The sequence below is a fragment of the Ctenopharyngodon idella genome, chromosome 15 (assembly GCF_019924925.1).
Source record: "Ctenopharyngodon idella isolate HZGC_01 chromosome 15, HZGC01, whole genome shotgun sequence".
Taxonomy (NCBI): domain Eukaryota; kingdom Metazoa; phylum Chordata; class Actinopteri; order Cypriniformes; family Xenocyprididae; genus Ctenopharyngodon; species Ctenopharyngodon idella.
Window position 1 is genome coordinate 28,642,712 of NC_067234.1, and position 27,551 is coordinate 28,670,262.

General features: G+C 37.3%; 1 protein-coding gene across 1 annotated transcript; it reads left to right on the forward strand.

The window, feature by feature from the left end:
• The first annotated feature begins 1,734 nt into the window (after positions 1-1,734).
• On the forward strand, positions 1,735-13,966 carry tsr1 (TSR1 ribosome maturation factor). The gene is made up of 15 exons (XM_051863471.1): positions 1,735-1,915; positions 2,750-2,853; positions 2,942-3,170; positions 4,476-4,610; positions 4,720-5,168; positions 6,561-6,711; positions 7,504-7,688; positions 9,915-10,135; positions 11,080-11,239; positions 11,361-11,471; positions 11,616-11,748; positions 11,942-12,058; positions 12,155-12,295; positions 12,416-12,490; positions 13,669-13,966. Exons 1-15 carry the CDS (start codon positions 1,798-1,800, stop codon positions 13,845-13,847), a joined length of 2,508 nt encoding a protein of 835 aa, XP_051719431.1. The 5' UTR covers positions 1,735-1,797; the 3' UTR covers positions 13,848-13,966.
• The last annotated feature ends 13,585 nt before the right edge of the window (positions 13,967-27,551 follow it).

A 27,551-nucleotide genomic window follows, 5' to 3' on the forward strand; every position in this document is an offset into this window, starting at 1 on the left:
TGATTATGATACTATGCTAGTGCGCATGATGATGTTGATGTCTTCTCAAAGAAATGTAAATGATTATGATGATTTTTTCTTGTGTGTCTGAAGTTTGAAAACCTACCAGCACTCACACAGATGGACATGAAGATAACTAGGACAAGCAGAGAACAAGTCATAAAAATCAAATGTAAAGGATTACAGCTCGCCTCTGTTGTAATCCCAGCTACACTTTATGATGACAATAAATTTCACCACAGTTTAAGCCTAAAATTGAACAGAGCTGTAGGTTTTCTTGGTATTGTTCAATATTGGTAATCATCGCTTTTATGGATCACTAAGAGGTTAAAGCTGATCCCTGGGCAAAATTATTAAAGTGATGTCAACAAGCCTGCAAGCAACCAATTGGTAAACAGAGCAGAGAACTAGCGCTCTGGGTTGGTTCCGAAGCAGCCATCTCTCTCAGCCAATGAGAGCGCAGGATGCTGTCACTGTATCCAGGCGAACAGAGGGTTTTGAGATGTATGGAGCCTGTTTTATGAATGGGATTTAAAGAGCCATGCTTCATCCTGTTGATGTCATTAGAGAGACACTGTGGTCTGTTAATGACTGAACACAAAACAACAAAGAAATTCTCGAGGGACTAAATGACCCAGTTGACATCCCACTTTAATATGGCTAAATACACTTTGTATGAACTCTTGGTGTTTATCAGATGTTTAGAGAAGATCTAAAATAGCTTTGTTTTTGTGCTGCTGGGAATTATTTATGATTTCCTCTGTATAATCTATTTTTAAAATGGACTATGACTATGAATGGAGGACACATTTGTTTGTTTTCTTATTTTATGATATTTTTTATGTCAATTTAAAATAATAAAACTCACAGGCATGAATCAGAAAACATGCTGAAATTAAATTGCTCAAGAAAATATAAGCTCTGTCCTGCATAGATGATCATTTTTTTAATTTTTTAAGTTATATTTACAGGGTTTTGTCCCTTTTATTTATAGGGCAACAGAACGAGGTAAAAAGAAAAGGAAAAAAGGATAGGATCAAGATGTGATGCTGGATTCGAACCAGCATGTGAAAGCTCAGGCAGCTTGCAGATATATTTAATGGTGTAAATAACTGTGCATTTATGTTTGTTTATTACAAAACAAAAAAGCCAGACATCCTGTTGAAAAGTATTTTTATAGCTAAGTTTTGATATTAATAAAAAAAATAAATAAATTTAAAAGCATAAATTAAATTCAGTATGACAAATACTACCATGATACTAACAACTGTGCTTTACAAATGTACTTAATATGTAAATTATATACTAACAGACAAAAAATAGTAATGTTTTTTAACATTATCACATTACTATAAGGAGAAAAATCCTGGAATGTTTTCATCAAAAGCCACAATTTCTTTTTGACCGAAGAAAGAAAGACATAAACATCTTGGATGACATGGGGATGAGTAAATAATCAGGAAATTTTGATTCTGAAGTGAACTAATCCTTTAACAGACAAAAAATAGTAATGTTTTTAACATTATCACATTGTCATAACAGTGCAAAAAAATTTTTTACTGGTCCTAAAAATCTTTTAAGATAAATTTTGGGGAGTAAAAATGTCCACTGATCGTTTTCATGAGATTGACTATAAATTTTGATGAGCCTGAGTCCTTGTATCCATGTTCGGATATTTCAGCTGAAGAACAGTAGGTGGCACTCGGGCACTATATCACTCAGTGGAGATTGTGCAGAAGGAAAGCCAGGCGCTTGGATATGACGTCAATAAAGTTTACATGTGCGGCATGACGGAAAATGGCTGCAGGAGATGAACAGCAGCAGGCTCACAGAGCTGGAGCTTATAAACAGAAAAACAAACAGCACAAGCATGGAAAACACCGAACTAAAGGCGAGATCGGGCGTGAGAACAAGGGTATGTCTGATGGGTTTATTCACAAATATATACGAGCGAACCGTCACGTGGGCAGTGCCTGTCTGACTGAACACGTGTTTAAAGATCCGAGCAGTAATCATTGAGACTGATTACTGCTGGAAAATGTATGTGAGAATATACATATTTAGAGAAGTAGAGAGATATACGTTTAACGTGCTTTAAATAACGTTTAATAGCTTTGTCCAAGACAAATGTCCTAAAGTACAAATAAAGTAATCTTGAATCTTGAACTTAAAGGGATAGTTCACCCAAAAATTAAAATTCTGTCATCATTTACTAACCCTCAGGTTGTTCCGAACCTAAATTGTAAATTTCTTTGTTCTGTTGAACACAAAGGAATATATTTTGAAGAATGTGGGAAACTGAACAATTCTGGGGCACCATTGACTTCCAGTGTATTTTTTTTTCCTACTATGGAAGTCAATGGTGCCCCAAAGTTACAAACTTCCTTCAAAATATCTTCCTTCGTGTTCAGCAGAACAAAGAAATTTATACAGGTTTGGAACAACTTGAGGGCGAGTGAATGATGACATAATTTTCATTTTTGGGTGAACTATCCCTTTAAGCCAGTCTAAGATGCTTGCTACTCTGAGTTGGTTTAAGCTGGTCTCCCAGCCTGAACACATCAAAAGTGCCAAAGCTCCTCTAAAACCAGGCTGAGAGACCAGCAAACCATCTTAGTCTGGTTCTCATTGATCCTATTCTTACTTGTTGATCAATTCTTTGTTATAATCATTATGCAGTGTATTTGTACATCAATACTGTATTGTAAGACAGTAAACTTGACCCAGTACATCTTGCCAATCAAATTAGGTAGAGTTGCTGTCATGGCTCTCACCAAAAAACAGAGAAGAGTGATAAGGAAAATGGACCGCAGAAACAAAGCCAACCAGCTGCGTCGCAACAAAAAAGACTTGGTAATGTGACATTATTAGACATCTACTTGGTTTACAGATTGGCCATTTGATGAGTAACTAATTTCCTTGGGGTTGTTGATGATGACAGGTGCTGACAGAGAAAAGGAAGCTGGGCAGCAGGGATGGACCCCCTCATCTGGTGGCAGTCATAGGTCTTCATGCAGGAGTGGATGCTAGCGCTGTCAGCAAGATATTGAGAGGTGAAGGAGTTGGTGGCGTGGTGCATGAGGATCAAGGAGTCACTGGGGCTAAGGACAGTTTTGGTCTTGTTCTACCCCGCTTTAAACAGAGATTCACTTTCTACACTCCAGACACAGGTAACACTTTTAGCAAAGGATCAAATGCTGATTAAGCACAAATGAATTTCATTTCTAACTTCTGACACTGTATAGTGGTCACAAAAAGTATTTACACTACCTTTTTAAATATTTAAGATTTTTTGTAATGTTTTTGAAAGAAGTCTTTTATGTTCACCAAGGCTGCATTTAATTGATACATACAGTAAAAACAGTAATATTGTGAAATATTATTACAATTCAAAATACCAGTTTTCTATTTGAATGCATTTTACAATATAATTTTATTCCTGTGATGGTAAAGCTGAATTTTCAGCATCATTACTCCAGTCTTCAGTGTCACATGATCCTTCAGAAATCCTTCTGATATGCTGATTTGATGCTCAAGAAACATTTTAAACATTATCAGTGCTTCTTGATATTTTTGTGAAAATGGTGATAGTTTTTTTTGTGATTCTTTTACGAATATAAAAACCGTGTTTTTTTTTTTAACGGAAATATTTTGTAACATTTTGGAACATATTTTGTAATGTTTTTACTATAACATTTGATCGATGCACCCATCCTAGTTAAATAAAATCTTACTGGCCCCAACATTTTTTAAACATTAGTGTAGATTTAAGCCACGCTCACAAATGTTTGAATTTAATTGCATTCGATAACAAAACATTGGACCAAGTGAAAAAAGTATTCAATTAAAATTTCATTTTCTTTTTTCAATTGCTTTTAACTAGCTAGTTTCATTTTTAGTGTATGTATGAAGTCACTAACCTGTTTTTGTAAATTGATTTACCTGAAAAGTGTGTTTGTGATTATGGGATGCATTATATACAATATATTTATATAGATTATACTAAATCAGTTATCAGCTAATATTAGAGGTTTTTATTAATTTTACATATAACAGTATCAGTCGATATTGGATGCCTAATTGTGCATGCTATTATTTTAAGATTACCTTTGTTGTCATCTAATGATAATTTAATAACTAAAAACACTGTTAAATGTAATGTTTTAGCAAATTTCATAATATCCGTTTTTTCTTACTGTCCATTTTATCGTAAAATTAACTTGTGGCACAAAAACATTTTAATTTATGATTTTAATTTAAATGTTTGTTTTATTTTTAATTAATTTAGGCAAAGTAGTATAGACTTTTTTTATTATTAGTACATTTCTTTTGGATAAGCTCCACTTTGGTTTGATATCTTGTTATCAAAAGCAATTACTGCTATTTCAAGAAAGTGCAAATATTTTTTACAGCACATTTTTTGTGTTTAAGGGCTGTAAAAAGTGCTGTAAAAATCTTCTTTTGTCTCACTTCAGTTGATATGCATTCACTCCTGGATGTGGCGAAGATTGCAGACAGTTTGGTGTTTGTGTTAGAGTCGACTGAAGGTTGGGACAGCTATGGAGAGTACTGCCTGTCCTGCCTCTTTGCCCAGGGGTTGCCAAGTCATGGTGAGATATGACTGGAAACAATCAATTATACAGTTTACCAGTCATTCTACACAAATATTTGATGCGAATGTCAAATTGTAACCAATTCTTCTTCCTCTTTGCCCTGCAGCACTGGTGTGTCAGGGAGTGGCCAATCTAGCGGTGAAGAAACGCGCTGAGTCTCGGAAAGCACTCTCTCGTTTGGTAGAGTCTCATTTCCCAGATGGGCGTCTCTTCCCTGTGGACAACGAACAGGATGCCACGCTATTGCTGAGGCACCTGTCGGCACAGAAACAGAGGCGCCTGGGCTTCCGCTCTCGCCGCTCACACCTGCTGGCTCAGAAAGCCACATATATACCGAACGCCAGCCAGAATGGGACAGGGGGCCCAGCCACAGGGTTAGGAACCCTCTGTGTGTCAGGATATATTCGAGGCTGTCCTCTGCAAGTCAATAGGCTGGTGCATATCACAGGTCATGGAGACTTTCAGCTCAGCCAGATCGATGCTCCTGCAGACCCTCTACCCATCGTGACAGCAGCCCCTCGCCAGGCAAAGCCAGGACGAGACGTAGAGATGACGGTTAGGAGGCTATGTTACTGTTGACTTTTGAAGACATTTTTGTTATGATTTTACAGTGCAACTTTTTCGTTCATTGATTCATTTATTCTTAATTAATTCCAAGTTCAACACCATCTCTTAACCTAGGTGCTACAAGCAGTTGTTCTCAACTTTGACTCCAAGGCCCCCACAACAATATTAGAAGCCCCCTCCCCACTTAATTTGAAGATTTAATGAGGCCATAATATTAATGTTCCTCTTAATTAATGGAAGAATAATGTTACCCTTAAAGGATTAATCAATATTTTACAATAAGGTCCCATTAGTTAATGTCAGTTAAAGGGTTAGATCACCCAAAAATTTAATTTCTGTCATTAATTACTCAACCTCATGTCGTTCCAATCCCGCAAGACCTTTGTTCGTTTTCAGAACACAAATTAAGATATTTTTGATGAAATCCGAGAGGTTTTTTATTTTCCATAGAAAGCAACAAAATTACCACATTCAAGGTCCAGAGAAGTAGTAAAGACATCGTTAAAGTAGTCAATGTGACTACAGTGGTTCAACCTTAACGTTATGAAACAACGAACACTTTTTGTGCTCAAAAATAAAAATATCGACTTTATTCAACAATTTTTCCTCTTCCCTGTCAGTCTCCTATGCAGTTGACATCCGTTACTTCCGTGTTTACATCTGAACGCCGGCTCAGTATTGGCTGTTCACGTAAGCACCACGTGTGATGCTGACGCAGGAGCCGGCCAATACAGAGTCGTTCTGACGTTGAACACGGAAGCGCTGCACTGCGTTCACTGTGTCAACTGCATAGGAGACTGACAGGGAAGAGGAAAAATAGTTGAATAAAGTCATTATTTTTGTAATTAACATTAGCTAACATTAATAAATGCTTTTAACAATAGAACCTTATTGTTACCATTATTACTGATTTTGAAGGATTAATGATCAGGATTTTTAAAAATGTTTTATTCTCAATTTCTACCTGATGAAATATTTTAGAGCTTGGCATTAGTAGTGTATTCATTATAAAAATGCCTATGTAATTTTAAGATTGTATCAATTTACACAACTTGTCCGGGTCTAGAAATCACACTTTTAAAATGAATTAAAATTTAAAGTTCAAAAGTTTTCTAAGGCCCCCTTGTTGAGAACCACTGAATAAAATCCTACAGTGAGAAAAATCATTGGTCCAGAATCCTGGTCCTAATAACTGTATTAAAACTCATTTGTGTTCTGATTGGCTATAATTATGTGCCAACATGTAACATTTTCACTTTCATTGTGGATGGACTAGCCTAATTCATTGACGCTGGAGTATTATGTCACACCTGATTTACTTATTATTTGTGATGTTTATTTATTAAGATTGTTGTATCTTTGTCTCTGTATGTCTTGTAGGATGGTGGTGATGGAGATATGAGTGGGGATGTTCGGGTGTTGATGAAAGCAGACCCTGAGAAGAGAGAGAGCCTGCAGGCGGAGGCAGAGGTGGACCCCATGGATGGGGAGCAGACGTGGCCCACAGAAGCAGAGCTGGAGGAGGCAGAAGGTACCGTATTACCATGAGCTCTTGAGCCCTGTTCGCACCAGAGTAAATACTGTTAACTAAAACGATCAGAAACATTTTTGTAAATTGAAATAAAATAAAATATAAACATTAGATGGAAAACTTTAAATGAAAATGAGAATAGTTGCCTTGGCATCTAACTGAAATGAGTTTAATTTGAAGTACTAAATGGAGATATATATAAAAAAAGAAAAAGAAATGTAAAAACCTAAATAGTGGTAATAGAAAAGAAAACAGAAGGAAAAAAACAAAACAAAAAAAGTAAAAACTATAATAGTATTAAAATAATACTTAAAATAACATTGCTTCATGTTAACAGTGACAAATCAATCCGGAAGTCTGTCTTCTTTTTTTTGTGTCCAGTGACTATGCAATTGAGCAACAATGTAATGTGGCGACTGTTATAGTGAATACATGATCTGTCTCTTGTGAGACACTGTAGTCCAGTGTTGGCAAGACAGAGAACTTAATATTAGTGTGAGCAGTTTCATTGTTCTACATGATTTGTGCCTGCCCACATACAGGGATATAATTGACGGTGGCCAGTTTGATTCATGCAAACCTTTCATCTTGTTCATGATATAACGCATTATGCACTGCTGCAACTCGCATACAGTTTCTTTTTTTCTTTTTTTAGAGGCAGTACATCTCATTTATTATCAGAGTTTTTAAAGTTATAGCCAGTTGTGCAGGAATGCCTACTAGTGACCTAAATGGATTATTGAGATTCTCTTTATGGACAATATGGATATTGATATGTTTATTTTTGTTCAGAGGCCAGTAAGAACAGGAGAGTGATGAAGGTACCAAAGGGGACGTCTGACTATCAGGCCACATGGATCGCTGATAATGCCGAACAGGAGGATGATGATGATGTTGACAGCTGTGATGATGATGATGATGATGATGATGAAGATGGGATGATGGAAGACGAAATGGATGATGACAATGAATCTCAGGTGATTTTTTTTATTATTTATTTATTTATTTTTTTAATTTTTTTTTTTTTTTATTATTTTGACACAAGCAGTCACAAGTCTTTGATGAAGCATTTCCTTTAGAAGGAAAACTAAACAATTACAACCTCCTCTGTAGATATTTGGTTATGGCAAACAGGAAACTATTAAAGATGGTCCGCCAAAATAAATCACACAGAAACTGTAAACAAGCATAAATATAGATTAGACATGTTAACCCCCCCCCCCCCCCCCTTTTTTTTTAATAAAGCATAAAGAAACAAAACGAAATTGTTGCTAATACAAAGCTATATCAGATATGTACAATAACAATTGTAGAAAAATCTATTTCAATAGTACATATTACTATTTACATTTACAATAGTACTCACATTTAATGTGATAGTTTCATACAATATATTGTTAGTGCTGAGATTCTTCAGTTTGGTGAATAAATTTATAAATCCGCAATAAGCATTTGAATTCCCGAGTGGTCTAGTGGTAGAATTTTTGTTAACAGTATCAAAGGTTGCGTGTTCTAATCCGCCCTCCCGTAGTTTTTTTTTTTTTTTTTTTTTCCTCATTAAAATCGAAGATGTCCATCAATGGTTATATATCAAGAGCAGGGACATGTGTATTTGTTTTGTGAATTTTACCAGAAAAATAGAAGCTCAGCGACAGCGTTAAGCAATCGTTTGGCGCGCTCGTCTGTGCTGTGAAGACTGTGCGCACGAGCAAAAAGAGAATGTAAACCCCGCCTACTTTTTAATTTGATTGGCCATCTCAATCATTTTGACATTGACGAGCGCACTTAGACCACTGAGGCAGACCAAACTTTTAAACCTTTTTGTCATCCTAACAACATGCAGAGTGCTGTAATGAAGTGCAGCAGAGCAGTGCAAGAATTTCGAATATTGGGGGGGACGATTTGGACATTTCTAATTATTGGGGGGGACTTGTCGCCCTCAATGTCTATGGTGGTTACGGCCCTGGATTTCTGTATAATATATCTATTACACATTTTCAGTATCTTGTATTGGCTCTGTTCACAGTAAATGCAGCTCCACACACAAGCTCCATCTCTGTAAGCATTGTGAGTTTGGGTTGCTTATTACATACGCTTGAAAACATAATGCGCGCCACCCATTTTACCAGATTTGTAATGAGAATATAAATAAATCTGCAAATTTATGCAAAATCCAAAATATTTATTTTACAGTACAGTAGTATTATTGCAATAGTATAATATAATAATAATAATAAAATACAACTTAAATAATAAATATTTTTAATAATCTTTTTTTTTTTAATTATTATTGTTGTTTTATAGTTATAATTGGGGGGGAGTGGGCATGTTTTCCTTTTTTTGTTCTTAGATGATCATATTCCTGATTCTTGGTTTGTTGTGTGATATATATACAATATACAATACACAATTACACCTCACACCCTAGGAAGCAAACAGCATTTGTTTTTGTTTATCTGTTGTTATGACAACCTGCGAGGTGGCAGCAGAAGTGACCAATCAGGAGCGAACTTGGCAAAAGAGCGTTAAACCCAAGCACATCTGACTGCCCGATAATGATTGAAGGTCTAAATAAAGTCAGAAGGATGAGATGGAGGGTGGGCACGGCGTGGGCGGAATGGTGCATACGTGACTATGCGCTGTGTGGTGGAGAGGCACTGTTTGTTTTCTCAATATCTGCTGCTTGGCCTTAGTGCCAGGCATCTCGATGCAACAATAGTGTTTGGAGAGGGAGTCCCGAGAGAAGCCTTCTGTCTTCCTGCTCTTTGGACAGAACTTCCTGTCGAGACTTGCGGAGGGGGTGGCCATTTATTTATACCAGCTGGGCTTGAAAGAACAAGGGGAAGCTTGACATGTATGGAAGCTCTGGTCCATTTATTTTCTTTAATCATAATTAGCATGTGTTTGATGTCTTGGGGCGCACCAAAGGAGACTTTTCAATGCAAGATGTTAACAATAGGGAAGTGGTACTACAGATGATTACAGAGATTATTTTTATTACTGCACCTGCGATTGTTCTACAGGTTGACCCCACAGGGGGGTTAATGCACCCCAGCGGTATGTCTTGTCTTTTTCCTATTTCAGCCACTATGCTGTCTGTTTAGTTTACTTCAAAGAAATAGACCGTTTTGTTTGGGTTTGCTAGACTCTATGTGGATGTATGTCTAGAGAAATGTTTTTACATGCTTCTCTTCCTCTCCAAGGATGCTGGATCTGAATGCGCATCTGAAGGAGATGATGACGACGGGGAAGAAGAGGAGGAGGAGATCAGTTCCACCGGACGCACCGGAGTCGATCAGAAGTATGATGAAGACATTGACGAGGCTGAGGAGGGAGAGGGGCTGAGGAGATATCGAGAGGCACGTGCCAATGAGATGTTCCCCGATGAAGTCGACACTCCCCTAGACGTCCCAGCCAAGACACGGTAAGAACCACGACAGTTCCAACAATGTATCTGTCCGTGTTAGATTTTAAAGGCATAGTTCGACCAAGAATTAACATTTTTATCTTATTTTACTTGTCACCATGTTGTTCCAATCCCTGTGTTTGAATAGTATTGTAAATCAAACACAAAAATAAATAAGTTCTTTTCCATGCAGTTCATGATTGTCATTAAGGATGAGCATGTATTAAAAAAGGCTGTTATAGATAAACCGATAATTATTTGTAAGTTATAGCAAATTTTGAAATTCAGTACTATTTGGCTGAAGTAAATGAAAAATAAAACACTAAATACAAAAATCAGTCATTTTAAATGCTGCAAGTGAATTTAGGCATCACAACATTATAATGTATAGTATGAAAATATGGGTATTCATTTTGATATCTGCTAAAGATTACATTTAACAGTGTTAAGTGTTATTCATTTTTTAAAGATTGCCATTATCTAACACTCACTTAAAGTTAAAGTAATATAAATGTTGCAAACAGTTTATATAAACATGGTTGACATGATAAATAATAAAAAAATCTCTAATATCGGCTGATAACTGATATGGTACCGATATATTGTGCACCCCTAGTTGACTGTGCTGTCAAACTCCAAAAAAGACAAAAAGCACTATAAAGGTCTTTTAAATATAACTTTGTTATATAAATATAACACATGATTCTTCAGAAATCATTCTAATATGCTGATTTGATGCTCAAAACTTAAAACAGTTGGTGCTTAATATTTTTGTAGAAATGGTGATAAATTTTTTTCAAGATTATTTGAATATAAAGTTCAAAAGAACAGCATTTATTTATTATTTATTTAATGCATTTTTGCTGGATAAAAGTATTAATTTCTTAAAAAAAAAAACGTACTGACGCCAGACTTTTGAACAGTAATGTACACAAGGTTTCTACCCTGTTCTGCATGTTCAGGTTCCAGAGGTTCAGAGGTCTGAAGAGTTTTCGTTCCTCCCCATGGGACCCCTTGGAGAACTTGCCTCCCAACTACTCGCGCATCTACCAATTCCAGAACTTTGAGCGCATGCGTCGCCGAATATTAGCAGATGCTGCTAGCGAGGATGAAGGAGCGATGGTTTGTAAGGGGGGGGGAAGGGGTGTTGGCTAGAGAGTTCTAGGTTTTGTTCCAGAAACTTTGGTGTTTCACTGTTTACCCAAGGAATTTGTTTGGAAATGTCTGTCTTTTATTTCTGCAGGTAGGCTGGTATGTGACTCTTCATATTGTGGACGTTCCTCCCTCAGTAATGGAGAGCTTCCTGACCGGCAAACCATTAGTGCTGGTGTCTCTGCTACCACATGAACAGAAGGTACTTACAGCTTAGAAGATTCTCAAACATAAAGGGTAAAATTTAGTAGTGATGTTTGATTTTTGAAATACAGTAGTACTGCTCAGTTTAAATGCACTTGCACAAATAATTATAGTCAGTATTGAAATAGTCGTCTGTTTGCAGATGTCAGTGATGCATATGTTGGTGCGGCAGCACCCGAGCAACACAGAACCCATCAAATCGAAAGAGGAGCTGGTGTTTCAGTGTGGTTTCAGACGCTTCAGAGCTTCAGCCATCTTCTCACAGCACACTTCTGGTAATAACAGCCTAAAGAGAGCATCATGTTTTTCAGAGGATTTCTTTTTTAGCAGGGGCTTTCAATTTTTTTATGATGCCACGGACCCCTAAATATGATGTTCCCTTTGTGAGGAACTTCCATTTAAAAATACAGGGTTAAATCTCATTAAATGCCATTATTGAGATTAAATCTGTTTTTTCTATGTCCTCAGCTGATAAACACAAGTTGGAGCGGTTCCTGCGTCCTGATGCTCCTACAGTGATGTCTGTCTATGCCCCCATTACCTTCCCCACAGCTGGTGTCCTGGTCTTCAAACAGCGAGACAATGGTGGGGAGAATCAGACAAAACATTTGATTCAAACAGAGAACTGCCTTCACCACTACAGCATGTGGTTCAGCTTTTTTGTTTAACCTTTTACCACAGGTATGCAGGACCTGGTGGCCACAGGTTGTCTTTTGAGCTGCGATCCTCGGCGTGTGGTGTTGAAGAGAATCGTGCTGAGTGGACACCCTTTCAAAATCAATCGGCGCTCTGCTGTGGTCCGTTACATGTTCTTCAACAGAGGTGAGAAGGGAGGTGTTAGACATTTCCTGTTTATCTTCAGATGGTTGTGTGGTGTTAAATCAATCGTTCTGTTGAGTTTTGACATTTGAGTCCAACATTAAAGCATTTCTTTTTTTGCAGATGATATTCTGTGGTTTAAGCCAGTAGAACTACGTACAAAATGGGGACGAAGAGGACACATCAAGGAAGCTTTAGGTAAAGAAAAAAAACTCAGTGGTGGAGAGAAACTTTTAATGAACTTAACCATTTACTAGAGAATTTACTAGCAGTTAGACATTTCTCAAATTATTAATTAATTTTCAACCATTTAGATCACAAAACCTTTTTGCATAATGATGACGATGATTATAATTGTACTATTATTATTATTATTATTTTTATTAATTCTGTGCTCTAAAAAAAAAAAAAAAAAAAAAAAAAAAAAAAATATATAAACAACAAAAAACTCTTAGAAGGGCCTCATTTATTCTCCCTAAGGCCCCCACTAAATGTAGATTCGAGACCCGACTTCGAGTCCCGTTCGAGTTCGTTTAGCATATATTTCTCTTTACTTTTGAAGTTCCCAGCTTCCCTATTAATTGAGAGATGCTACACAGGCAGGTAGGACTAATTCAGACATGCAATCGCTATCTCATTAATGCATTCAAATAAATGTAATCTTACTGTGCTAATTTATCTGTATCTGATTTATGACGTGCTGAAATCTGTAAGAAATGTTACGACCAATGGACAAAATAAGTGATGAAAGAGAACGGTTATGTCGGAGCAATAGCACTGTAGGTATGGAATTCCAAAGGTGCCATAATACATTTGTCGCAGCTGTACACAAGGCGACCAAAATTCAAGTCCCACTTCAAGCTTTGGGCTTTCTCAAGCCAACATCAAAGTTTGTTTATGAACTTTAGCTTCTAGTTATTATTATTATTATTATTATTGTTGTTGTTATTATTAATTCTAATTGATAAGCTGAAGCTTATAACAATAAAGATTATCACCATTAATAATAGTAGTAATAATGTTTTATTATTAATTTTATTTTATTCATTAAATGAATTAATATTTGAAATCTTAATTAAACATTTAATTAAATGTATTAATAATATTAATAAAAAATAATTTAGTGTATTTAATTAAGCTTAATAAGAATAATAATAAATATTTGTTATTCATGTTTTATTGTTGTAGTCTCTTTAGTTATTTTAACCAAATTCAGAAATAAAACTGATTTTAAAAGTCAGTTCTGAATATTAGATAATTATAATAAGTTATCAGTATTGTTTGTAAATATTGGTCAAATGGTACATTCTTAAAAAATGGTGAATGTTGGGAAGTATTTACAGTATTTAACAACAGTTTTATTTGTTCTTTTGCAGGTACTCACGGCCACATGAAGTGTGTATTTGACAATCAGCTACGCTCTCAGGACACAGTGCTGATGAATCTGTATAAGAGGGTGTATCCTCGCTGGACCTACGACCCCTATGTCCCCGCCCCTCTGCCTTGGGTCAAGAGAGAGCAGCCACCGGCATATTCTGACATTGACATGGACTAGAGGCAGGAAGTTATGAACTGAAAGCAATGGAAGCATAACATGACACTAACTGCTTGTGTCACAGCTTCTCAGATATTGATTCTCTGTACTTTAATTGACAATTAAATGTCTATATATAATTTCTGTGCTTGTTTGAGCTTTCTTAAAACATTTCCTTTAAAGTTTCATTTGATCAAGTCCCTCAGTGACCACTAGATGGCAAACACGTATTAAAGTGAAAATGGTTTCCTTCCACAGATTCTGGGATGTTTTTAACCGATGTCAGTACAAACATAATGGCATTGGTTATTTACAGCCTCAGGTTGACAGATTAACCTGTGAAATAATTTCTCAGACACAAAAATGTTTGTTAACCAGTAAACGCATCCTTAGCAGTGTTAGAAAGAAAAAAAATGTGAAATGAACTGAATTCCTGCCTAAACCCAAAGTGAGAGTGTCTTGTGTTTTATGAGGAAGGCAGTGGCGAAAACCCGCATCTAAACTCTCATTGTAAATACTGTCATTGCAATCTTTTATTTCTCATAATTTAGCTCAAACCAAACCTCACGCTGGAATATATTATCTCCCTCAAGTATGTCCTCAACAACAACAGCAGCCCTTACTGTCCTCTGGCTGCCATCGTTCAGAATCGCTGGCAACGGTGAGGGATGATTATCGCTGGTGAGCGAATGCATAGCGACCATAATTTACGCTGCGATGCTGCCATATGCAGATGACAGTGAGGTTCTATGGGCTTTTATGGCGCAGATGGAGCGTGTATGTGTGCCGTCTGCGCTGTTATTCTCCTTCATTCCTACAGACTCTTCCACCACTCCCTCTCCCTGGTGGTTCCCTGACCTGAAGCCCCCTTTTCACCACCATCTACACTCTCTCACACAGGGAGCGTGACCCTCCGTTGTTTTCTCGCCGGATCCCCAAATGTTTTACAGTTCTCTTTCTCTTTCACTCTCTCTACCCCCTCCCCTCGCTCTTTTGCTCTTCTGAGAAACAATGATTTATGAATTGTAATATTTATCATAAAACAGTGCTCTCGCATGCTTGCAGCTACATGATTCATCCCTAGGTTCTGTTGGGACCACACCACAGACGCATGCCAATATGTCTGGGAAAAGAGAAGGTGAAGCTTTGGGCTCAAAAAACACAATGTGATCCAAGAAACGGGGTATCAAAAGTTCAATATGTACATTTTTATCCTGCGCTGTGAATTTGATTATGGTGGAAAAAGTCAAATAATGATAAAACAATCGCACTAGGGTAATACTTCTTTATTGCCTAGGGGTGCACTCGAAGCTCTGGACGGTTAAGTCGAGGCACTCCATTTATTTTCTCGTTCATTTTTTAAGCCATAGTGCACCGGGGGCATTGAGCGGGGATGTGTTAAACACATCTTGTTTAAAGCTGAATGGGGTGTGGTATGCCTGGCCAAATGTTCATGATCTAGAGAGGAAATCTAATCCTCCCACACTGGAGATTGTCCTTAAAAGAAATATTCCGGGTTCAATACAAGTTAAGCTCAATCGACAGCATTTGTGGCGTAATGTTGATTACCAGAAAAATTCATTTTGACTAGCCTCTCTTTTCTTGTTTAAAAAAAGCAAAAATCTGGGTTACAGTGAGGCATTTACATTGGAAGTCAATAGGAGCAATCTGTAAATGTTACAATAAAACATGGTAAATATGCGTGATGATAGGATTTTTAGTGTGAAAATTTCTGTTTCAGTAACTTTTTCTGTTGTTATCCTATTTTACACTTTTGTTGCATGACAACATAACAAAAACCCTATAACAATTTAAGTTTCTGCATTTAAATCCACCAAATATTGCCTCACTGTATATATTAATAATTCTTCTGTTGAAACTTTTTTATTTTTAAGATTGTTTTACGGTTTTTTTTTTTATGTTATAGGAAGTACTGCATTTAAGTCCGCCGTAACCTTAATTTAAACACCAAATGTGATGCTTATAATTTTATAAAAGCACTTCTATTAATTCTTTAAAATTGTTTTTGTTATTTTTAATGTCATTTTAGGTTTTCATTATGCTATGCCATCGAAGTTGTAAAATTGTAGTTGTCGAAGTTGTAAACTTTACACAGAAAAGGTTAGTAAGTGTTTTTTTTTTTTTTTTTTTTTTTTTAAACTGAGTATTTTAATGTTTACAAATTGGCCCCATTCACTTCCATTGTAGTGCCTTACTTACTTTTTTTTTTTTTTTTTTTTTTTTTTTTTTTTTTTAATAAAGAAAACAAGGGACATGACAAAATAATTATTTGTGGTAATAAGCTTTACGCCATAAATAATGTGAACTGAGCTTTACTTGTATTGACCCCTGAATATTCCTCTAAAAACATGCGTGGAATGTGATTGTCGAGTTTTTCCTCCACTTGAGCCCTACCGCGTACCAGAAACATCCGTTTGGGATTAACGTGGAAATGTTGAATTGTGTCTTGGCTGATCGAAAGCAAAATGTTTGTGACAGTGAGGGACAAACTACATGGAGGTATATTGGACAGTGCTCATATGAGCATGTGATTGGTTTCGACCACAGTCAGAAGGAGTTAACGCTAGTGGCTTGGGGCTGCTTGGACCAGGAATGTCCTGTGGTTCCCAGTTCACTGCCACCACACACAGCTGGATCCCACTGAAGACATAATGGGTAAGAGATTTTCCATTGGAAGAGGAGAGAGAGTAAAAAAAAAAAAAAGCGAGAAAGAGAGATGGATTGCAGGGGAGGAAGAGATAAGAGGAGAACCACTGAGTGTTTAAATTGAATGTAAAACAGAGATTGTGCAGGAGTATAATTTAAGTGCCGCTCAGTTGGGAAAACAAGAATAAGCAAATATCTTTGAGAGGAGGAGGAGGGGGAAGGGGATGGAGGGGTGTGAGAAGGAGATGGAGAGCAAGAGTGGCTGGCGTTTATGGATAGCAGATGTGGCGCTGTGGGATTTTGGCAGGGGCCAATGGTGCCTGAGTCCTGCACTGGCTGGGTGGCACCAGGGTGAGAGCGAGGTCAGCGCACCGCAGCACACAGCCCATAAAACACCGCAAGAGAGACACACACACAGAGGGCCGCAAGCATGGGACGGCAATATGGCACAGAACATGTAGAACCCTTCAATAATGGAGCAACAGCTTCAGATAACACAAAAGAAAATAGAAAAAAAGAAAATTATGAAATCATGATCTAGCCACTCACATGTAAGGGTTTAAATCAATATCATATTTACATGTCATTTCTGTGTCACTAGCCAAACGGTATTGAAAAAATAATAGTTGAATACTGTCTGCTGCACACAAAGAACTTCTTTCTTGACCACTAAAGTAGTAAATATGCGCGTGTCTAGCATAAATACTGATGTCATGAAAGTATTCCCTTTGCCGCGACATCAATTTATAGATACTAAGTTTAGTGCCTGATTAGAAATGTTAGAAAAACATGTCCATTAATGTCTTTTAAATATCACATTGTTACCAAAGCTAAAAAGTTCAATTTAAACATTTCATTTTCTGTTTTTAGTTAGCATGCTAACAGTTTAGCCTAGTCTAGCCTTTTAAAATGACATAGCCTATCACACAAATCAAACATAAAACTACTAAGCTTAGTTCTTTTGATTAGCTAGAACAAGATATAATGATAACACGTTGTTTTCAATCGCTGAGGAAGGATCTTGCATAATACCGACATTTTTTTAAATATAGCGACTTTTTCCTGTGATGGCAAAGCTGATTTTTTTAGCAGCCATTACTCCAGTCTTATGTCACATGATCCTTCAGGAATCATACCAATATGCTGATTTGGTGCTCAAGAAACATTTATTATTATCAATGTTGAAAACAGTGCTGCTTAATATTTTTGTGGAAACTCTGTTACATTGTTTCAGGATTCTTTGATGAATAGAAAGTTCAAAAGAACAGCATTTATTTGAAATAGGAAACTTATAGCATTACAAATGTCTTTACTGTCACGGATGTAAGAAAAGCGCTGCTATTACACTTCGTATTCTTCTGTTATTTCTTATTAGGCACCCTTTTCTTGCCACATCTAGTTGTCTCAACCATAACCTCTCAAAATTCCTCAGTAAAATCAAACATCCTGTCATTTTCTGTACACTCGCTCTCCCTTTATCTCTTTCTGTCTCTCTCGCTGTCTTGTTCCCCCCTTCCTCTCCCCTTACCCTGGTCCTGACTCCCTGGTTCCTGGGACCTGGCCAAGGCGTGTGTCCCCGAAGGAGCCAGTGAGGAGATGGAGAGAGGGGGCAGAGCAGGGGCTGAGAGACAGGCTCCAAAACCACAGCTGCGGCAGCCCTGCCTCGCCTTCCTCTCTCCTGTCCTCTCTCTCTCACTTGACTCGAGTTTGCGAGGAGCTGGCCTGGCACACGCCCCAGCTCTGCCATTAATCAGAGGAGAGGGGTAGTGTGTGTGTTTGTGCTGATAGAGAACTGGCTGGAACGGGGGTGGTATGGAGACCAGGACCTCCCAACAAAGCAGTGGAGTTCACCCAGCGAGCGAACAGGGGAGGGAGTCTGACAGACAAAAAGCCTGGTGCGCAGATCGTGACTCTTCGGTGAGAGAGACGGAGATGAGATAGACGAGGAGAAGTTGGATGCGTTTAGGTGAGGCGTGAGGGAGTGCGAGGGAATAGGCTAGCGGAAATGGACCTGGGGTCCGCTGAGGAGGAAGAGAGGAGATCCAAGATTCTGTCTATCAATGCATATAAACATGGAAAATCTCATGGTTCAATGCAAACAGCTGTAGAATGTGCACTTTTGTCTCATTAAGGCAACTCAGTGAAAAGAGTTGGCCACAGTGCATTACGCTCATGGTTAATGCATATCCCAGATACCAGGCCTGAACCGCTGCCCAAGGTCTCGGTGCATTACTGTACCACACAAATCAAAGCTGCTATACAGAATGAAATTAAATACAGTTCTAGTCAAACGTTTGGACGCACCTGACTGGATTTATGTTCTTAATGAAACTTTTCATCTGAAGGCTTATGCGTATATTTTTGTAAATAAATGTTAATTATGCTTCTGTACAAATTTCTTTGCTTAAATAAAACTTTTTTTTTTTTCTCAAATATATGAGCTGGAATGGAGAGTGTGGGAAAAGCAGCCAACAAGTGCTCAGCATACATGGAAACTACTATTTAAACTGCATCCCATGATGCACCTCACAAAGTTAGTGAGAAAATGAACGGAATGTGTAGTCCGGGGACCACGAAAAAATGTATAGAAAAATTTGATTTAAAAATGTATTATTGTGTAAAAATGTATTTGATAAATGATATATAAAGATCCATTTATACAATGAAAATGAAAAATAAATAATCAATTTCAGTTTAGCAAAGAAATTCATGTGTATGATAGTGATAGTATTAGATAAAAGTGTTAAAAATAAAATAATAATAATAATAAAAACAATAAATTGTGTTAGTGTTAGAAAAAAGTTGTAAATAATAATAATAGATTATTGAATTAAAGGGTTAGTTCACCCAAAAATGAAAATTCTGTCATTAATTACTCATGTCGCTCCACACCCGTAAGACCTTCATTCATCTTCAGAACACAAATTAAGATATTTTTGATAAAATCTGATAGCTCAGTGAGGCCTGCATCGCCAGCAATAACACTCCCTTTTTCAATGCCCAGAAAGCTACTAAAAACATATTTAAAACAGTTCATGTGACTACAGTGGTTCAACTTTAATATTATAAAGCGACAAGAATACTTTTTGTGCGCCAAAAATAACAAATAATGAAGCCTAACGAATCATTTGTTTCAAATCAGTGGTTCAGAGCACCAAAATCACATGATTTCAGTAAACAAGGCTTCGTTACGTCATAAGTGTTTTGAAACTATAATAGTTCATGTGACTTTGGCAGTTTGATACACGCTCCGAACCACTGATTCAAAACAAATGATTCGTAAAGCTTCGAAGCTTCATGAAGCAGTGTTTTGAAATCGCCCATCACTAGATATTGTTGAATAAAGTTTGTTATTTTTGGCGCACAAAAAGCATTCTAATCGCTTTATAATATTAAGGTTGAAGCACTGTACTCACATGAACTGTTTTAAATGTTTTTAGTAGCTTTCTGGGCATTGAAAAAGGGAGTGTTATTGCTGGCGATGCAGGCCTCATTGAGCCATTGGATTTTATCAAAAATATCTTAATTTGTGTTCCGAAGATGAACGAAGGTCTTACTGATGTAGAACGACAGGAGGGTGAGTAATAAATGACATTATTTTCATTTTTGGGTGAACTAACCCTTTAAGATAAATAGTGCTAGTGTTGGATAAAAGTGTTATGCATGTATGGATCTTTATACATAAAAAATGTATAGCTGCCATTATATTTTAGGAAAGGTGGCTACTTTGAAGAAGCTAAAATATAAGAGAATTTTGATTTGTTTGCTAATGATACATTTTGGCGGCTTTATTATGATAAGATGTGTAATAGCAGCTATTGTCATAATAAAGAATCTGCAGGTGTGTCCAAACTTTTGATTGGTAGTTAAAATGTTGAAACTACCTTGTACCCTATTGGTCTATCCAACAGGAAAAATGCTGGAGGCAGATTCACCCCAACTAAGAGTGGTGCATTAGGAACGGATTTATATATATAATGCCTTTTTGATTGGACATGATAGGTGCCCTAGCTGTTGTGCGAGACTGATTGTACCTCAGAGTGCATTTTGCGCATATTACATTGGACAATGTTAAAATGTGACTGGTAAATGAGGGCAGACATTCTCTATTACAGCACGGGGACAGGTCCCTAAAGGAAAACGGTTCACACAAAGTCCACAAGACCCCTCCATTCTTCCCCTGATTATCCAGGTGGGAGTGAAATATAAAAAAAAACCCAAAGCACTTCCAACCTGCTCCCCCCACCCCCACTGGGCCTCCCTGCATGCCTGTCTGCTGACATCACTAGTCCGATCTCTCTCCTCTGCTCTATCCTTCCCTTTAGCTCGGCTTCCTGCCCCCATGATGTCACATGCCATATGGTTTTCAGCGAGAATCAAGCCGGAAAAGAGATTTAGTTGGAAGAGAGGAGAGAAAAGGAGGAGGTTCGGCATTGGGTGCGCGTAGGCCACAGAAAACAAAAGGCCGCTCTTCCCCTGTGTGTGTGTGTGTGTGTGTGTGTGTGTGTGTGTGTGTCTGGAGTGGCTCTGAGGGGCTAATGAGGAGAGTTTAGAGAGCAGAGACCACTGAGCGGCCAGCCATGTGCTCCACAGATGGATAATTTGCTCAAACACCAAGACGACCAGTGACCACTGGTGCCAACATGTTGCTTGCAGCCCTCGGGCCAGGGTGGCACAGTGACCCTGGTCTCACTGACTCACAGACCACTGAGTCAGGTTCCACTGTGTCCACACCAGACTCGACAAAAGCCAACAGAACCTATTATAATCACTGATGCTGTCTACACTTGATGTGACAAGTCCCTGACAATAAACTGTTCTATTTCTGATGTACTCCGTGCACTTGAACTACTTCTGACACAACAGACAAATGGATATACAGTGGTTGCTTTGATGCGTACCCCATGATTTACTCACCCTCAAGCCATCCTAGGTGTATATGACTTTCTTCTTTCAGACGAATACAATCGGAGTTATATTAAATAAAGTCCTGGCTCTTCCAAGATTTATAATGGCAGTAAATTGGGAAAATGAGATTTTGAAGCTCAAAAAAGTGCAACCATCTATCATAAAAGTAATCCACACGGCTCTGGGGGGTAAATAAAGGCCTTCTCAAGCGAAGCGATGTGTTTGTGTAAGAAAAATATCCATATTTAAAACTTTAAAAACTAATAACTAGCTTCCGACAGACGGCCGTACACATCAATTTACGGCGAAAGCGTGAACTTTGACCTGACGCATGACGTATTGACAAACGTGGAAGCGCTGAGGAGAAAGCAAAACAAAACACTGGTCATGAATTAGGCCCCATTTACACTAGTGCGTTTTTGTTTTAAAATGCATAAATTTTGGTACAGTTACGCCTGTCGTTTACACTACGCCGGCGTTTTCGAACCTCAAAAATGGAGACTTACGAAAACGCTGCAGAGCCCGTTTTAGTTTGAGAACGCCGGGGTTGCGTTTCAGTGTAAACGTACCAAAACAGAGACTTTTGAAAACGATGACGTGGCTGCCCACATTCGCTGCGTATCCTTGACGACCCTGTAAACTATAACATGGAGGCTGACCTGCAATCTTTGCTGGCTTTGTTGTAATTTTTAGCAGCCATTGTGCAGTTAAACTCAGCATATTTTTAATACTGCAGCTGCCTACATGCGCAAGAGGCAGCTGTTTACACTTGTATGCGCATGCCCAGTGTGCATGAACAGTCATGTCACAAGCTTTTTCGGCCGTGTAGTGTAGATGGGGACTGTTTCTGAAACACTGTGAAAACGCCAGTGCAGACGAGGATTGTTTTCATTTTAAAACACTGTTTTAAAACAAAAACACACTAGTGTAAACGGGGCCTTAGTCTGCCGGAAGCTAGTTATTTTAGCTTTTAGTTTTAAATATGGATATTTTTCTTACACAAATGAATAGCTTCCCTTCAGAAGGCCTTTTTATTAACCCCTTGGAGCCGTGTGGATATGGTGATGGATGTTGTTTTATGATGGATGTTGCACTTTTTTGGGCTTCAAAATCTCATCTTCTATTCACTGCCATTATAAAGCTTGGAAGAGCCAGGACATTATTTAATATAACTGTGATTGTATTCGTCTGAAAGAAGATAGTCATACACACGATGGCTTGAGGGTGAGTAAATCATGGTGTCAATTTCATTTTTGGGTGAACTATCCCTTTAAGGCCCATTCACACCAAGAACGATAACTATAATATTAACTATATTAGCGTCCACATCAACACACTACAACTGTTTATTATAAGCATGCGCTGCAATTTTGTCATCTGCCGCTTTTAAAGTTTGTCAAGCAAACTATTACTATAACCATGATAAAGATAATTTTAAATTTTTTTTTCTAAATTTAAAAGAATAGCAGAGTCCACACTACAACTTTAAAGGGGACCTATTATGCAAACACAGATGTGTGTCCACTGTGTGTGTAAACAACTAGCCTATAATGGTAAAAATCCACCCACTCCTTTTTATAATCCCCATAAATCATAAACAGTCTCTCCAAACAAGCAGATTTCCCCCTACTCTTAAGTAAGAATAGGGAGAAGCCCCGCCCATGACTGGCGACGGAATCTGCTCTATTAGCTTAGCTTCTCCTCTGAGTGAGCTGTACACAGTCCGCCATGTTTATCTCCTCACCAGAGCATTTAAAGGGTGGTATAATGGCATTTTTACAAGATGTAAAATATGTCTCTGATGTCCCCAGAGTGTGTATGTGAAGTTTTAACTCAAAATACCCCACAGATAATTTTTTATAGCATGTTAAATTTGTCACTTTTTGAGGGTGAGCAAAAACGCCCCGTTTTTGTGTGTGTCCCTTTAAATGCAAATGAGCTGCTGCTGCTAAGCAGAGGGCGGGGTTTCAAGAGCTTGCGTTAGCACATTCCAAAGAATATACACTAACAAGAAGCGACACTCAATAGAACGTTCCATTGCAACACCGGCGCCCAGCAGCAGCCCTGCGTTTCCGCCATTTTGGGGTGAAAGCGTCTCTGCAGTCCACTAGTTTCTATGGCAATATCAGCTGCTTTGTTAAAAAAAAAACATACATTAAAGCTGAAATCCAACCTGAATGATGACAACACAGAATAAAATACTATCACTACTGATCATCAAATCCTTTTTACAGTTTATTTTACACACTTTGTGTTTAAGTCTTCCACTTTTTTCACAAAACCTTTGCTCTCTAGAAACCCAGTAAGTTTGGATTAAAATTCTTTAAAAGGCTTATAAACACTGAATTATTACCAACATATGAAATTAAATTAAGGACATGCATCAGAAAAATCGGGAATGTTGGACAATAAATATATGAATATAACAGCTTGATTTTGCAGTGTTGTCTAATGTCCGTTAAAGCAAAAGTGTCCAAAAGTGGGAATTATGCGATAACGGACACAGCAATGCATCATGTATTATAAGATCATTATGTTTGTAGCGTGATCCATTAAAACATACAATATATAGTCTATTTCAATTCAGACCTAGATATTATTACTATTACTCCACTAGGTCTGAAACATATTGTTCGCTGCAAACATGATGATCTTAAATGTATTAATTATTAACTTTTATTACTATTAATAAATGTGTAAAGTTGCATAAAATGGAAATACTCAATAAAGTAGGCTAACTACGTTACCTCAGATGGTTGAATGGTTGGATTCCACAACTGGTAAAATAAAACATATATAAGACAATACAACATTTACTGTGGGAACCATACAATTTACTGGTGAGTTAATTTACAAAACTGTTCTATTGCGCTTCTGATTTGGCAGTGAAATTCGCCGATTTTGGGTGCGTGAGATGTGAAGGATTCTATGGTCCAGTTAGTATTTTCACCCCATAATGGCGGCCGCGCTACCGGAGCGCCATCTAGTGGCTGTTACCCAAAAAATATCAAAGTGTCTCCTCTTGGGTTCTAAGCTCTTTGATAGTACTGTTAGCAGCGCCGATTACCTCACGAAGTGCGTACGCTCGTTTCCACGCAAAATTTGGCATTTATCAATATGAGCGTGAGCGGTGGCTACGTTCAAATCTCACGTCAGGTCTCAGCTCGTGTACGTACGCTTTTGAGTCAGCGGGAACTTGCGTGTGCAGCATAGTAAATCTGGTGGAGAATTGTTTTGAGAACATTTAGATTATTTTCCTGACCGACAATCACTCACACTAACCGATCATTAGCTAACCATTAAACGACACGATTAAAATGTCACATTAAAATTAAATTAGAATAGATGTGTGTCTTAAAATACCACAATTGTTTTTGTTTTTTTTGTTTGTTTTTTTTCTTTCCAGGGATTTCGCTTTGAATGCGCAAATGGCAACATCAACAGAACATTAGGATTCACACATCATGCATCTGCAAATTTTTTCGTTCGGATATATGCTGGTTTCTACGTTCTTTTGATAACTGAGGGCCAGTGTGTTTTTGACATAACCTTGTGTGTATTTGACAAAGTGCAATTAAAATGTGTAAGAGAAATCAGTTTAATACTCACAGGACTCGCCGTCTGACAGCCAGCTTTCTGTGCGCATGCTTCAGATGTGTGCGCTCAGAACACCATATCAGTTTAAACTGTTTAAACATGCAGATAATTAACTTTGATGACGAAGAACTGCAATGTCATGTGAGCGTGGCTGCGATAGAGATGATAATCAAAACCAAACAGATGTTTTGTTAGTTTTTAGCAGAGTATCCGAGGCACTAGTTGTACAGGCTCCGCCCTCTTCTGGAAAGCGGGGTGGGGAGCAGCAGCTCATTTGCATTTAAAGACACATGCACGAAAATGATCTGCTGGGTATTTTGAGTTGATTCTTCACAGACACATTCTGGGGACAACTGAGACTAATATTAAATCTTGTAAAAAGGGGCATAATTGGTCCCCTTTAACGATAACGTGAACATCATAGAGAACTATATCACTGAAATCACTTTCAGAGCAATTTTTTCCAGCTGATGAACGATGAAAACATTGACAGCCAATTAGAATCCATCCTGCTTTAACAAGATTGAGCATTTAAAGGGCCGGCGCACGCTTGAAGTAAACAGAAAGATATCATGTGTTGGTGTGGACGCTACATTTATCATAAAAGTTATCTTTTTATAGTTATGGTACTTAGTGTGAATGGGCCTTTACTCTCAAACGCTGTACAATAGTGTGTGCTGGAAAGTTAGAATGACATCTGGTAACAATAGACACGCTTGGCGAAGGTATTTTGAGGAAGTCGCACCATCGGCCCTCGCAGGCTCTAAAAAGATTGGTTGGTTTGCGCAAGTGGTGCGCATGCCTTTCCCTCCAACGCAACATGCCCAGTTCAAACCCACACTTACATTATCTTAATCAATCATGATAGCTTCTCATTTAGCTTTCATCTCCAGAAAACAGGCAACGCTGCCAGCGGAGGACGCATCCGTGTGTCGGCCAGGACGCGCACAAAAGGCAGAGGATGCAAATGACCTGTCTTTGCGTGCCTATCTACTAAAGCTGTCTCGCAGCATCTCATTAGAGTGAATTAGGAGAGGGTGTGCATAAATGTTGGGCCTACCGCTCAATTTCTGGTGAGATGTTGGTTCTCAGGGGTGTGTCTGGCATAAGGGCCCGGTGATCTTGCATGTGGTAAATTGAGTGGTTGTACCCACAAAGATAGAAACAGTGCTCATCATGCTGCCATAGAGAGAACACTCTGGTTGGGTGTGTGGCCAAGGGTGCAAGGCAACAAACAGCTCAACCGCTAAATAGCTGTTCCCATGGTGCATTATTCTGACTCAAGGACGCGTTATGAAGCAGGGGCAATAGGGCCTCTGACGATCAGGGGTCTTAAACTGAGAGAAACCTAAAAATATGCCACGACCAATGTGAAATTTAACACATTATTGCAGGATTGATATCATATGTAATAGCGGTACATTGTTGTGCATTTTGCAATGTGTTATACAAATAAAGTCGGCTATTTGCTACTTTTTATTTTGCCATTACTACACTCTAAAAAATGCTGGGTTAAAAACAACCCAAGTTGGGTTGAAAATGGACTAACCCAGTGATTGGGTTGTTTTAATCCAGCGGTTGGGTTAAATGTTTGCCCAACCTGCTGGGTAGTTTTATTTAACTCAACTATTATTTAAAAATTACTGTATTGCTTTGTTAAAATGAACCCAAAATATGTTGGAAATTAACATTTATTAATATGTTTAATAAATGAACATTTATTAACAAGTTTAATGAATAATAATTAAACAATAAGCATTTATTAAATTGCTTATTAATACATTATAAAATAAATTCACCTTTTGATTATTATTGTTGCCTCTAGTAATTATGTGTCTGATTTTTAATTTCCAACCTATTTTGGGTTCATTTTAAGCCAGTCATACAGTAATTTTTAAACAATAGTTGGGTTCAATAAAACATGTTGGGCAAAAATTTAACCCAATCACTGGGTTTGTCCATTTTCAACCCAACTTGGCTTGTTTTTAACCCAGCATTTTTTAGAGTGTAGAAAAGTTACTCCTACAAAATGATTTATTTATTTATTGGCTATTTTTGGTTAACTATTCTGTATTGTTTATTTATTATTATTTATGTATTATTCAATTCTTATAATTCTATGTGATCAATACTTATTTACTTTTATTTATTTATTAATTAGTTTATATTTATATATTTATAATTATTATTTATTTTTTATTTACTAATAAATTATTATGAATCTATATTATGTTTCATTATTCTCTATTTATTTATTGTTATTATTGTGTATATATTATTATTTATTTAATTTTTCAATAATTATAATTCTGTATAATCAATTATTATTTACTTTTATGTATTAATTCATTAATTTCTATTTATATATTAATAAATTATTATAAATCTATATTATGGTTCATTATTTTCTAGTTATTTATTTATTTATTGTTATTATTACGTATATGTTATTATTTATTTATTTTTTCAATTATTATAATTCTATATTATCAATTATTATTTACTTGTATGTATTCATTCATTAGTTTATATTTATATATTTATAATTATTAT